This window comes from Anomaloglossus baeobatrachus, chromosome 3, assembly GCF_048569485.1.
Source record: "Anomaloglossus baeobatrachus isolate aAnoBae1 chromosome 3, aAnoBae1.hap1, whole genome shotgun sequence".
Lineage (NCBI taxonomy): Eukaryota > Metazoa > Chordata > Amphibia > Anura > Aromobatidae > Anomaloglossus > Anomaloglossus baeobatrachus.
Window position 1 is genome coordinate 446,320,956 of NC_134355.1, and position 15,737 is coordinate 446,336,692.

Genomic DNA, 15,737 nt, shown 5'->3' on the forward strand with positions numbered 1-15,737 from the left:
AATACTTGTGTTTAGGATTTAAGGTTAATACAAGCATCAATAAAGGGGGTATTAGGAGGCTGATAAAGTGTTCCTAACACCTTCTGGAGGTAAACGCTGATGACAGGCTCCCTTTACAAACTGTTTTAAAAAGTTGTTAGGTTTCAGGATGCCTGATTTAACTTCATGGCAAACAAGCAATACACGTTTTATGTCCAATTTTCTTCTGCTGCCCAGTTCCTCCTCTGATCTATTTGCGCTGATCTACGCAATTGCCAAAAAAAAGTTTCTTAAAACAAAACTACAGTAGGTTCAGTCTAGTATCACACACTTCAGTCCATCGATAGGCAGGGATGTGGAGTCTGTAAGCCAAACCTGCGACTCCGACTCCTCAATTTCCCTTGCACCGACTCCCACATATATTGCTAATATTTAAGTGAAAAATGTATTGTAGTACAATGTGAACATCAGACATTTAATCATTTTTATGATACAATAAGTCCTGCTGTATTTTCCCTGTATATTGTATGTATAAGCTATCCTCCCAAACGTACATGAGCTCAAAGAAAAAACAAACAAGCATCCAGAGAGAACATACAGTATACTGGACTATTGATTTATGCACAGTTTATTGAAAGTTTAAATACACAGTGTGCAGAATTATTAGGCAAGTTGTATTTTAGAGGATTTTTTTTTATTATTCATCAACAACTATGTTCTCAATGAGCCCAAAAGACTCATAAATATCAAAGCTTAATATTTTTGGAAGTTGGAGTGGATTTTTTTTAGATTTGGCTATCTTAGGAGGCTATCCGTTTGTGCAGGTAACTATTACTGTGCAGAATTATTAGGCAGCTTAATAAAAACCAAATATATTCCCATCTCACTCGTTTATTTTCACCAGGTAAACCAATATAACTGCACAAAATTTAGAAATAAACATTTCTGACATGCAAAAACAAAACCCCAAAAAATTGGTGACCAATATAGCCACCTTTCTTTATGATGACACTCAACAGCCTACCATCCATAGATTCTGTCATTGCTTGATCTGTTTACGATCAACATTGCATGCAGCAGCCACCACAGCTTCCCAGACACTGTTCCGAGAGGTGTACTGTTTTCCCTCCCTGCAGATCTTACATTTTATGAGGGACCACAGGTTCTCTATGGGGTTCAGATCAGGTGAACATGGGGGCCATGTCATTATTTTTTCATCTTTTAGACCTTTACTGACCAGCCACGCTGTGGAGTAGTTGGATGCATGTGATGGAGCATTGTCCTGCATCAAAATCATGTTTTTCTTGACCGATACCGACTTCTTCCTGTACCATTGCTTGAAGAAGTTGTCTTCCAGAAACTGGCAGTAGGTCTGGGAGTTGAGCTTCACTCCATTCTCAACCTGAAAAGATCCCACAAGTTCATCTTTGATGATACCAGCCCATACCAGTACCCGACCTCCACCTTGCTGGCTTCTGAGTCAGAGTGGAGCTCTCTGCCCTTTACTGATCCAGCCTCTGGCCCATCCATATTGCCCATCAAGAGTCACTCTCATTTCATCAGTCCATAAAACCTTTGAAAAATCATTCTTAAGATATTTCTTGGCCCAGTCTTGACGTTTTATCTTATGTTTCTTGTTCAAAGGTGGTCGTTTTTCAGCCTTCCTTACCTTGCCCATGTCCCTGAGTTTGGCACACCTTGGGCTTTTTGATACTCCAGTAACGTTGCAGCTCTGAAATATGGTCAAACTGGTGGCAAATGGCATCTAGGCAGCTTCACGCTTGATTTTCCTCAATTCATGGGAAGTTATTTTGTGCCTTTTTTGCCCAACTTGTTGGCTATTTGCCATGAAACGCTTGATTGTTCGGTGAACACGCTTCAAAAGTTTGGCAATTTCAAGACTGCTGCTTCCCTCTCACAATTTTGGACTTTTCAGAACCCGTCAAATCTCTCTTCTGAAACATTTTGCTAAGGGAAAGAAAGTTGCCTAATAATGAAGCACCCCTTATTTAGGGTGTTGATGTCATTACACCCCACCCCTCCTCATACAGAGATGCACATCACCTGATTTACTTAATTGGTAGTTGGCTCTCAAGCCTATACAGCTTGGAGTAGGACAACATAAATAAAAAGTATCATGTGATCAAAATACTCATTTGCCTAATAATTCTGCACAGAGTTTAGTTTAAGAAGTAATTCCCTTAATCTTGTTATCCTGTTCACTCTAGCAATTCTGAGATGAGTGCGGCCTTCCTTCTTTCGGGGTGTGGTTACTTTTTACCCTTGCCTGTAGAGGAGGAGCTTCACTGGTGCTCAAGTGCAGCACCGACTTATTTCAGCTAAGACAAAGCCTAGATCCTCAGGCTACATACATGCACACACTGTGTTTTTGCGGATCCGTTTTTTGCAGTGACTCTGGGCATCTCAGCAAAGTCAATGGGTTTCAAGATATGACATTCAGACACAGTTTTGTGAGGATTCGTTTTTTTGTGCTCAAAAACGGATCCTCACAAAGAATGAGCAGTCAGTTTGTGGTGTTTTTCTAATCTGCTTTTGCTATTGAAAGCATTATCTATGAGCTTAAAAACCTTTCAGGTGATGCGGTTTTTTTTAAAAAGCTGATCTGCTTTTGCAGCTGAAGAATGTATCCTCAAAAAACGCAGCAAAAACGCTGTGTGTGAATGTAGCCTCAGGAATAGAACAGCCATTTATAGGACATTTCATAACTTTCCCAAATTCCTATGAAAAAATATTCAGCACATTCTGCATTGCACTACTGCCCCCAATTTATTATATATTTTAGGAGTCTGAGTCGGTCCATTTCATACCGACTCAGACTCCGACTCCAAAGCCCTGTCGATAGGGTGGGAAAAGAGACATCACTTTGTTCTTGTGTCATTCTGGTTGTAGGCAATCTGTCACTGAATTTTTGCTACCGCATTTTAGAGCAGCCTAATGTAGAGACAGAGACCCTGATTCCAACGATGTGTCACAGTTATATAGAGCTCATGAATATTAAACACAAAGAAAGCAGCACTTTGCCAGGACATATGCAAACATAGAATATATGAAATTTATACTGCATTCATGCTGTATAAAATATATTTAGAAAAATGATGGTTCCTAGCACAAAAATTGTCCAATTCTTGTATGCCCATCAACCATGGCAAAGTGACCTTTCTCTGAGGGCACCCTATACTAGGGTCATGCCTCTCCTGGGTTAAAAGTCTACAATATATGGGCAGTTAGGATCTAGCACTAATTAAAGGGAACCAGTCACTAGATTTGGGGCCATAAGCTGCTTCCACCACCAGTGAGCTCTTATATACAGCATTCTAACATGCTGTATATAAGAGCCCAGGCCGCTGTGTAGAACGTAAAAATCACTTTATGAGCTCACGGCAGATCAAAGTATTGTAGTGCGCCTGTGCAGGACCTCTATGTTGGCCTGTGTACATGACGTAGGACGTGTCATGCACCCAGACTTCAGAAGGAGGAGGACAAAGATGGCCGAAAGAGGAGGCGCCGGACTCTGAGAACGGAGACACCCAACTGACCAGTCTACATCGCATCGACTGTTAGGTGAGTAATATAAAGTAATTTTTACGATCTATACAGCGGCCTGGGCTCTTATATACAGCATGTTAGAATGCTGTATATAAGAGCCCACTGGTGGTGGCCGCAGCTTATAGTCACCAAATCTGGTGACAGATTCCCTTTAAAACCACTCTATAGGTGATGGGCAGACAGCACAGTCAGAATAGGAGGCTATTTACACCTCAAATATATACTGCAAAAAACAATTTGTCTGTGTTTCGTTTAGTTTTAGCAACAAGCACCTGTTCACACTTGCTGTATTTGAAGATGCATTTTTTTTGGTTAGAGCTCATGAATATGCTGGACTACCTGGCAGCACGCCAAGTAGCCCTCTAATGATTATATACTGCTGATTAAACAGTAATTTTATCAAAACTACACTAAGCAGACCAGTAAGTGACACATCACTGGAATCATGGCCTCTGCCCCTACATTATGCTGCTCTCACTTTCAGACTTGGCCACAACTATATCACTCTGAGACTACGACACCCCGACACTTGGCTATAACAGTGGCACCCCGACACTTGGCTATAACAGTGGCACCCCGACACTTGGCTATAACAGTGGCACCCCGACACTTGGCTATAACAGTGGCACCCCGACACTTGGCTATAACAGTGGCACCCTGACACTTGGCTATAACAGTGGCACCCCGACACTTGGCTATAACAGTGGTACCCTGACACTTGGCTATAGCAGTGGCACCCTGACACTTGGCTAGAACAGTGGCACCCTGACATTTGGCTATAACAATGGCATCCTGACACTTGGCCATAACACTGGCACCCTGACACTTGGCCATAACACTGGCACCCTGACACTTGGCCATAACACTGGCACCCTGACACTTGGCCATAACACTGGCACCCTGACACTTGGCCATAACACTGGCACCCTGACACTTGGCCATAACACTGGCACCCTGACACTTGGCCATAACACTGGCACCCTGACACTTGTCCATAACACTGGCACCCTGACACTTGTCCATAACACTGGCACCCTGACACTTGTCCATAACAGTGGCACCCTGACACTTGCCTATAACAGTGGCACCCTGACACTTGCCTATAACAGTGGCACCCTGACACTTGCCTATAACAGTGGCACCCTGACACTTGCCTATAACAGTGGCACCCTGACACTTGCCTATAACAGTGGCACCCTGACACTTGGCCATAACACTGGCACCCTGACACTTGGCCATAACAATGCCACCCTGACACAAGGTCTCCCCATAATAACATTCTAATGTGTTGGATCTTACAACAGTGCCTGGTATGTCAGCAGTTTGGGTCATGGTGTAGTGGCATTTCTGGCAATGATACAAGTCCCCTACATACACAGTAGTAGTAGGGCTCTCGCTTGAGACCTATTTCCTATAAATATGCTTTAGTCGTCGATGTACCCGCATTATGTCTCTCCTCATGTAAGTCTGGTTATGTGTTGAATACTTACATTTTTCTTCCCAGTTAAAAAGCTGCATCCATGATATTTTTTTCTTATTTTCACATTCTCGTGGGCTGTCAGAATCTTTCTAAATGAAGACAGCCACTCACAGAAACTTGTTAGGTTTTGCAGTTTTGTTCATAATCCAGATGGGAGATATTTTTTAACAAGTTTTCAGAATGAATAATCTCCATAATGTCAAATTAAAAAGCTGGCACCATGTTGGGTTATTTAGATTAACAAAATGCTGCCACCTTGTGGTCAAACTGCAGAATGCGCGTCTCGTGTTCTTTTTATTGCCACATTTAATGATGCTCATAAACCAGTAAATCTGATGCATTTATTGCTTTTATCTCGCACAGAATTGATCATTGGAACAATGAAAAGGAACGTGTGGTTCTCTTAACAGCCAATAACCTGTTTATCTGCAAGTATGACTTTATCATGTTGTGCTGCCAACAAATCCAGAAGGTTCCTCTGAACTTCGTAGACCGAATATGTCGCGGTCCCTTCATATTTCCACAGAAGTCCTTGGACAAGTAAGTGGGTGGTTAACATAAATAAGACATGGGATGTATGTGGGCCTTCCCTACCCTGTATGGCAGCATTGGTTCTCATTGTGCCTACCTGTTTACTCGCTGTTTCCCACTGAGAGGCCTGAAGTCTGTTAGCAATTTTCTTAATAGCTTTTATCGAAATGTTGAGAGTGTATATCGCTCACAAAGCCGTAATATATAGGTGCATTGTGCACCTGACAGATAAAGTAGACCTTTTATTCTGCGTGCATTATAGAGCAGGACCAGCACCACCAGAGCTGCATGCTGTGAAATTGCAGAGCCCGATTACCACTGAAAGATGGAAGCAGCTGTGTTTGTTTACTGGGAACAGACATAAATATGGAACTAAACTATCTGAATTGGATCAGCGTTCCAGAGTAAACATCATTTCACTTCTATGCAATGAATCAATAGACAATCAAAGATAAGAAACTTTACTGTATAAATATATATATATACTGAATAATGCTTCTTTTTTTCTCCACTTTTCAAACTCCTGTGCTCCTCCCCTTGTCCTCAGCACTGATCACTTCACTCTGAAGTCACTGATAAAATCAGTACAGGAGTTAGAGAAGAGCTGGCACTAAAATCCACACTATGCCCTGGTCCAGCAACAATGTTTATGGGGCGAGATACAGCACCATATGCTGGAATTTTTCTTAAAATATCTCGTTAAACACCTATAGGGACCTTAAAGAGGTTGTCCTGTACTTTTACATTGATGGCCTATTCTTGGGATGTCTGATCGGCTGGGGTCAGACGCCCGGCACCTTCGCCGATCAGCTGTTTTCGATACAGCACGCAGCCGGAAATGCTCAGTTCAGGAGCTGCTCCGTCTTCTGATATCGTTCGCAATCGGTTACTGCACATCCACCTCCTATTGATCTGAATGGGAGGCGCATGTGCAGTATCCAGCTGTGACCACTATCAGAACACGGAGCAGCTCTGGAACTGAGCATTTCTGGTGACCTGGACCGAGAAAAGATGATTGGCGGGGCGTCGGACCCTGGCCGATCAGACATTGATGACCTATGGTAAGGATAGGCCATCACTGTAAAAGTAGTGTACAACCTCTTTAAAGGGAACCAATCACCAAGATTTTCGTATATAACTAAAAGTCAGTGCTATACTGGCACTATCAGGCTGATTCTATACATACCTGTAGTGGTGAGTTTGGATATATAAGTTTTGAAATCCAAGAAAGTAAAGTTTATAAAATCGGCAGCTTCTTGAGTGACAGCAGCTGAGGATCAGATAATAGCTAGGGGGGAATTCATAGTTATCCCCTCCCCCTGTTAGAATTAGCATAAGTATTATATAATTAATTTCACTTTTCTCTACCAGGACCTGTGTGAGGTCATACCCATGTGACCAGAAGGGGTGGGGCCTCAGCCAACAAAGCTGATACCAGGAAGCAACACCCCTCCTGGTCACATGGGTATGACCTCACACAGGTCCTGGTAGAGAAAAGTGAAATGTATTATATAATACTTATGCTAATTCTAACGGGGAGGGGATAGCTATGAATACCCCCCTCCCGATATCTGATGCTTAGCTGCTGTCACTCAAGAAGCTGCCGATTTTATAAATGTCTTGGATTTCAAAACCTAAACATCCGAGCTGACCACTACAGGTATGTATAGAATCAGCCTGATAGTGTCAGTATAGCACTGGCTTTTAGTTATATACAAAAATCCTGGTGATTGGTTCCCTTAAAAGGTGAAAACAAGTGCAGGAACCTATCAAATTCTAATTTTTGGAATTCATGTTTTACAATGAAATTATTGATGTAATTTTTTACTGCACTAAGTGTAATACTTGAGATCTGTGTATTTTATATGGGTTCTTCTAGAGGAATAAGAATATTTTAAAATTCATAAAGAATTGCTTACATTAAGTGGTATAGGTATAACAGCAAAGAAGCCAACTATTCGTGTGACATGTGGACAGGTTCATATTTCTGAATAGTTCACAAATGTATAGTATTGATATTAGTAACTGGCCTGTGCCAGGCAGATATTTATGTGTTTATATATGTACATACATAAAAATCCAGAAAAGCAGCAGCACTGCCTTATTGGATGAAAATCTCCCTCAAGGAAACTGGCATAGCTTCCTATCGAAAATCCAAATAGTGAAAGAGTAAAGGAGGCTTTACACGCAGCGACATCGCTAGCAATGTCTCTCGTGAAAGCACCCGCCCCCGTCGTTTGTGCGTCACGGGCAAATCGTTGCCCGTGGCGCACAATATCGCTAGTGTCCGTCACACTACTTACTTTGCTAGCGACGTCGCTGTGGGCGGCGAACAGCCTCCTTTCTAAGGGGGTGGTTCCTGCAGCGTCACAGCGACGTCACACGGCAGGCGTCCATTAGAAGCTGAGGGGTGGAGAGGAGCCGCAGGATCGTCACTCCCACCTCGTTGCTGGCTGGACACAGGTACGATGCTGTTCGTCGTTCCCGGGTGTCACACGTAGCGATGTGTGCTGCCTCAGGAACGATGAACAACCTACATCCTGCAACAGCAACGATTTTATGGAAATGAACGACGTGTCAACGATAAGGTGAGTATTTTTTTATTGTTAGCGGTCGCTCGTACGTGTCACATGCAACGACGTCGCTAACGAGGCCGGATGTGCGTCATGAATTTCGTGACCCCAACGACATCTTGTTAGCGATGTCGTTGCGTATGAAGCCCCCTTCAGGCTATGTGCCCACGGGACAATGTACCCGCGGAATTTGCCGCAGGTTTCCCGCAGCTGCTCCCCAGAATCCACATCTATCCATTTCTGCGGGTTACGAGCATTTTTGTTGCGGTAAACCTGCAGGAGAAGTGCGGAAATACCTGCAGAAGTCCCGGCCACTATCTCCATAGTGGAGGAGCGGGAATTCTGCAGATATTTCCGCATGAATAATTGACATGCAGTTACTTGTGGCTGCGAGACATCCGCAGCATATTCCGCAGCCACACATATCGCAGCATTGATACAGCACTCTCCAAATCCCATAGGATAACATGGGGAGTGTTTGTACTTGCTAGAACCTGCGGATTTATCTAGAAAATCCAGATAAATCTGCAGGTTTTCCGCAGCAAAATCCGCGGGTACATTGTCCCGTTGGCACATAGCCTAAGGATCCTTTATTCACCAGCTACAGTGGGGAAAATAAGTATTGGATACACTAACAATTTTGCAAGTTTTCCCATCTACAAAGAGGACTGTAATTTTTATCATAGGTACACTTCAACTGTGAATAACAGAATAAAAAATTCACATTGTGTATTTTTTAAATAATTAATTTGCATTTTATTGCATGAAATCAGTTTTTGATCTTCTACTAACCAGCAAGGATTCTGGCTCACGCAGACCTGTTATTTTTTCACTTGTGTTTCTGTGATTTTCATCCTGAAGAAGGAGCTTTCCTGCTCCGAAACGCATAAAAATCACTTCTGATCTGCAATGAACCTTTGAAGTTTTGTTCCTGGATGGCAGCGTAGTGTTAACCCTTTCATTTCTGTTTAATATTCACTTTTTGGAAAGTCTTCGGCCACTGAGTATTTGGGGAGTTTTTTACCTCAGTAGTTTTAAGATAAAACCAGGAGTGAAAGAATCAGAGGAAAAGTAGAATAGAAACACGGCACCACTTCTGTATTCATTACCCACTCCTGGTTTTGGATTACAAATACTGAGATAAAAAACTCACCAAATACTCAGTGTGCACATGGCCCTATAGTCCGGAGTAAATTCCTATTACTCAGAACACTGACACTGAGGCCTTCCCAATTACTGAGAGGACTATGCAGCATTATCTCTCCCCCACAGCTGTCAGTCTGATCAGTGCAGGGTAGGAGAGGACGATACCAGGGCCTGCATATCAACTCCAGATTAGTTGAAGGATCAGTCTCGGGTCCTGAAAGGAATTTCAAATTATGATGGTATATACACATATGTATTTAGCAAAGCTGTGTTTGTGAATTTAGCAGAGCTGTGTGAATGTGGCGCCCTGGACAAGCCAGGTCGTCACAGCACAACACCAACACACCCCACACTCCCGGTCAGGCACACCGAAGTCAGACAAAAACCCTTGTTGCCTTCCTCTAGGGGCTGATGTTCACACCAGGGGGTGGGCCAGGCGGTTGGTCCCGCCCACCGAGGAGTTCACAGTCTTGCAGGCGGGAAAAGTAAAGGAGATCAGTTTTAGTTGGGAAGTGAAAGTGAGAGGAGGGAAGTGGTAGTTGAGGAGCCTGAAGTTGGTCCGGGTGTGTGGCCCGGACGGATCAGCAAGGTTGGCAGACGGTGGTGACCGTCTGCAGGAGAGGCTTATTGGAGCTAGCCGTAAGGACCGTGGACGGGCGGTGGCCCGGCGGTACCGGACCGGTACGCAAAGAGAAGCCAGCACCATCCGGCAGGGGCTTACGGACCCCGGCAAGGCTAGGAGTCGCCGTGAATTTGCCATATCCGTTAGCGAAGGGAACCTCCTGGGTTTCCCAGCAGCCAAGTCCCAACAGAAGGCAACAGCCCAACCGAGAGAGGGAAACACAGTCACCGCCAAGGCTAAAGTTCCCAGGGCCAGAGCCTGCGGGCAAAAAGGGCTCCTTCAGCAACCTTCAAGCTGGGGAGCGGGTTACCGGTGGGAACCCATTGGAACCGTTACACTACACAGGTGCAGGGAAAGGCAGTCACCATCAACCTGCCGGGAGAAGAAACACCGCAGCCGTCTGTGGGACCCATCCATCCAGCCGTTTGTTTTACCGGAGACTCTGTGTACATCATTGGCTGAGTGAGTACCACCGTGCCGTGCGGCACAGCGCTGCCCCCGCGACCCTGCACCTCACCAGGCCCCGTAACCCGCCTGCAATCCATCCCTACCCCATCACCGGGCCCCGGGACAACCAACCCCCTACCCACGGAGGGGAGAACTAACACCCAGGCTGCTCCCTGCCATCGCTTCCGGGATCCCCATCCAGAGCAGCGGTGGTGTCACAACCTCACCACAACCGTGGGTGGCATCACGGACAATCTCAAATCCCCAGAATCAATCCCCACCCTTTTCACTCACGGGCGAGGAACGCCGCTCGAGTCCCCGGGATCCGGCCCACCACTCGAGCCACCACCGAGCATCAGCCGCAGCAGCAGCGGCCGGACCCGAGCAGTGGGAGAGCGCAGTGTCCCCTCCTCCGCCCGCGACATGTGCATATATACAGTACATGCAGTAGTGATGTGTATGTGCTGTACAGAGTGTGCATAACGGATATGTGTACAATATCCATGCTGCAGAGTAACACAATAGATCTATTATTAATCAATTCTAACTCAATTTCTATAGAAGTTATGATATTGACCCCTTCACTTCTGTACACTGCCAGAGACATTTCAATTAGAAGGAAATCTATTTATCCCATTTTTTGATATTTAAATGGAACCTGTCATGTTGGTAAAAGCCGTTTACCTGCATGTATGGATTAATCTGCAGGTGAATAGCATTAAAATCATGCCTGTCTTCTTTATTGGAAATGCAGCTACAGGGAGAAAATAAACATCTATCCTCCTTGTAGCTGCTGGCCTTCAATCAGAGGCTGAGGCAGGGAGCGATTTACAGTCCCTACACAGTGAGCACGGTGGTAATCACTCACCAGATATTTGATTCACTTCCTGCTTTATACATGCACGCTGTAGAGCCAGCTGTCAATCAGTGTGCTGGGTAGTGATTACAGCTCACTCACCATGTAGCGAGCGGTGACTGTCACTGCTCCATGCACCACCTCAAAGACTGGAAGCAAGTGGCTGCAGGGAAGATATGTTAATTTTCTTAATGTACCTGTTGCTCCAGTAAGTATGATTTTAATGCTATTAAAATAGATAAATATTTATTTCCTGACATGACTAAATTCCTTTAACCCCTAGGCAACCTATGACGGACTATGTATGTCCATCATAAGTCGTCTCCCTGTCTTTGATGCAAGCTCAGACGCTGAACCTGCCTCTTTCCTGGCAGATGATGGCTTTCATAATCAGCCAGCTCTGCCCGCGGCTGTTAACATGTTAAATGCCGTTGTGAATCTGTGATTACAGTACTTAATCTGCTCTGTCAGAGCAGCGCACTGATCTAGCCCCTCATCTACTCACCCAGTACAAAATTGTGAGATGCCATTGTGTTGCCCTGACACTCAGGGGTCTGCTAAAGACCCCTGTGTCTGTCATGATGGTACTTCTGTGAAAGCCAGCCCGTGTGTGGCGTTCATATGAGACTATGATTTATGCTGTATAGATCAATGCTGTTGGATTGCTGTATATAGAACAAGTGATCAGATGATTGCAGATTCTAGTCCCTAAGGCCATGTGTGCACGTTGCGGGTTTTTTTAGCATTTCCGCAGCGTTTTAAGCTGCGGCGTCACATTGTCAAAATGCATGCGTTCTGCTTCCCCAGCAAAGTCTATGAGAATCATACAAAATCCGTGGGCACGATGCTTTTTTGGACGCAGCGTTTTGAAAGTCAAAAATTTTACAAAATCTCTGGATTTAAAAATGCAGCATGTCACTTCTTTTGAGCGTTTTGGCAGCGTTCTACACCCATTGAAATCAATGAGTTGTTATAAAAAGCTACCAAAATGCTAAGCAGTACATTTGCACTGCATTTTTGTTGCGATCCACATGTTTATTTGACATAACAAACACAGTTCTTTCGGTCTCTCTCTCTCTGTCGATGTCGGTCTCTCCCTCCCACCCCCCTCTCATACTCGCCACTCCCGATCACCGGCAAGGCGCTGCACAGCGTTCACACTGTGGCGGCTTCTCCTCTTTTGAAAATGCAGGCCGCTCATTATTCCATATCGTATTCCCTGATTCCCTCGCCCACCGACGCCTATGATTGGTTGCAGTCAGACACGCCCCCAGGCTGAGTGATAGCTGTCTCACTGCAACCAATCACAGCTGCCGGTGGGCGTGTCTATATCGTGCAGTAAAATAAATAATTAAAAAGAAACAACGTTCGCCCGCTCCCCAAATGATACCCAGCCAAGAGAAAGCCACACAGCTGTGGGCCGGTATTCTCAGGATGGGGAGCGCCACATTATGGGGAGCCCCCCATCCTAAAAATATCAGCCAGCAGCTGCCTGGAATAGCCGCATCCATTAGATGCGACAGTTCCAGGACTCTACCCGGTTCTGCCCATTGCCCTGGTGCGCTGGCGATTAGGGTAATAAGGCGTTAATGGCAGCCACCCATAGCTGCCACTAAGTCCTAGCTTAGTGATGGCAGGCGTCACTGAGACACCCCCCGATCACTAAACTGTAGAGAAAGTAAATAAACACAAACACTGAAAAATCCTTTATTTTAAATAAAAGACAAAAAACACCCTCTTTCACCACTTTATTAACTCCTCAAAAACACCTCTAGGTCCGACGTAATCCACACAAGGTTCCACGACGCTTTCAGCTCTGCTACATCGGAAGCTGAAAGCAAGCGGCCATAGAGAAGGACCGCTAGCTGTGAGCTCGACGCAGCAACTGAAGTGAGTCGCGCGATCAGCTATGCTGTCATTGAGGCTAAACGCGGCCACCGCTCTCAGGTGGAGGACTGCAGCTGTGGCCGCGGGTAACATGAGTGACGGCACCACTGATCGCGCGGCTCACTTCAGTCACTTAGGTGATTTGCGGTCACAGGTGAGTCCTTTACGTGTGACTGCAAGTCAGGCTGTGACACAGAGGGAGAGCTGCGCGATGTCAGTGAACTCGGGTGAAGCTCTGACGTCACTGCTGCGGACTCCTGTGTCCTGGCACTGACCTCGGAGGTTCATCTGAGTTCATGACAGCACACAGAGACAGAGCCGTGGGATGACAATGAAGTCGGGTGAAGTTCATCCGAGTTCATTCTCATCACCCGGCTCTGTCTGTGTCTGCTGTCAACGGGCATGTAGCAGAGCTGAATTGCCGGGGGACCGCACTGACAAAAATGCATGTAAAATACATCCAAAATACATGCGTTTTGGATGCATTCTTTTTGTCAAAACGCAGTGTCAAGTCTGCCATAGGGTGCACTTTTTTCTGCACTGGTCAGGACGCAGTGTGCGCACAGGCTCTAAAGGGGACTAACAAAAACAGTGAAAAGTTTAAAAAATATATGAAAAAAAGTAAAAGTTCAAATCACCCACCCACCATTAAAAGTTAAGAAATAAAAAATATATACATTTGGTATTGCTGCATTTGTAGAAGTTTACTCTATCAAAATATAAAATAAATTAATCTGGTAAATGGCGTAAGAAGAAAAAAAAAATCAAAATGGAGTTTTTTTAAGTGTCTTTTCTTACTGGTTTTGGAGTTCCATTAGCTGCTGAGTTATTGAACCCCTCTTAACTTCATGCATGCAGCTTACTCGCCATCATGTCTTCTTTGGAATGCCCAGCCTGCCCCACTTTCATGGTATATCCTGTCGATATACTATTAATGTCTCAGAAGGTCTCAGGGCCTAAGGGAGAGAGTATGACGGCACATGCCAAGAGCACCAAGGACAAATACCAGCCCCGGTCTGCGCTAGGCATTACTAAGTACAGGTGTTTGGATTGATCCAGTCGCTTCACAATATAATTATATTTCAGGCTATAAGATGTACTTGACAATAGTACACACCAACCTTAACACAACTGCTAATTAAAGCTTCCCTAGGTGCTAATTTGGGGGTCTATGCAAGGGCTTTTTCTTTCCTGATGCTCCAGGCTCGAAAAGGAAGTAATATTTTATTCATAGTGGTGTAAGATATACATAAAGGTAATGCCTATAGTCTCTCTTATTGATTGTAATTCACACCTGTCTATATCTTTCCTTATTGTATAGTTGCTTCCCCTGCTATGTACCAAGCAAAATGTTCATATTAGCGCCAGTCTCTTCATTTATCCCCTGATGTGATTCTCTGACCGCTCTCCTGTGGCTCCTCCTGCTCACACCTGGTCTATTTCATATGAGTCTGTGATGACCGAGGTCAGTGCAGCTCTTTAGTGCACAGCAGAAATATACCAAAAATGCCCCGGAATTCACATCACTCTCAAAACCAATATTTATCTCCCTTTTACCTCCCCATCTGACCTCATCTGGTGACCTGCTTTTCAAACACGCATCCCTCCTACAAAAACGCAGAACAATCTGGGCAATCCTTCTTTCACTTTCTTGCTCTTTCTTTGCTTCTCCTCTCCGCTTCTGACATATCTCCCCATCCTGGACCTCCACAGCTGATACCCCCATTATTCTTGTTCCTATCAATCCACACCCACTAGAACCAACCGCGGTCTCTCAAATATAAAACCCATTCCCTTGACCCCCCCACGCATGACTCCTGTACCTCTGTACCTCTCGCAATCTATCCTCCATGGACCTCACCAATAAATGGCTGACAGCCTCTGACACAACCTCCCCTGCTGCATGGCCTTCACCCACATTCCTTAGGCTGCTTTCACACATCCGGTAGGTGCAGAGTCGGCCAGTCCGGCTCTAAAACCTATGCAACGGATGCGGCGAAAAAGCCGTATCCTTTGCATACGTTTTTTAAATGCAGCCGTCCGGTTTTTGCCGCTTGCGGCATGCTACTGAGCATGTGCAGTGGCAAAAACCGCATGCGGCGGCCGGATACGGTTTTTGCCGCATCCGGCGTCCATAGGCATGCATTGAAAAGTGCGCCGCATCGGCCGGATGCGGCGCAATGCGGTTTTTTTTTTTTGCCGCACAAAAAAAACGTGCCAGGCAACGTTCCATCCGGCCGCCGCATCGGCTAAATCTGCCGCATGCAGCAAAAACCGGACGGCACGCAAGCCCATGCGGCACTAATTAAAGTCTATGCAGGAAAAACGCAACCGGCAGCAAAAAAAAAAACAGTTGCGTTTTTCCTGCAAAGTGCCGGATTGTGCCGCACAGGAAAAAACGGAGGTGTGAAAGCAGCCTTACACTAGCAATAGATTTGGTGGAAGAGTGGGTCTTCTCTTTTCTAACAAATGCATCTTCAACTCAATCCCCCCTCCAGTCTCCTGTCCGTATATACTGTCCCACAAACCTTAAACTGGAAGTCTTATGCTGATCCCTGGCCCGGCCACTGTCTTTATTGTCCAATTCTCTAGCTGGCTTCAACAACTTTCTCTCTTCTGACATTCCCACTGTCATCATGGATGACTAAA

General features: G+C 45.2%; 1 protein-coding gene across 1 annotated transcript in view; it reads left to right on the top strand.

Annotated features, from left to right (window-relative positions):
• The window catches only part of TPRG1 (tumor protein p63 regulated 1), a 171,473-nt gene that overhangs the window by 58,043 nt on the left and 97,693 nt on the right, over positions 1-15,737 (top strand). Inside the window, exon 4 of the mRNA XM_075338514.1 lies at positions 5,390-5,566. Coding sequence (XP_075194629.1) covers positions 5,390-5,566 — 177 coding nt within the window. The remainder of the gene's footprint in view (positions 1-5,389; positions 5,567-15,737) is intronic.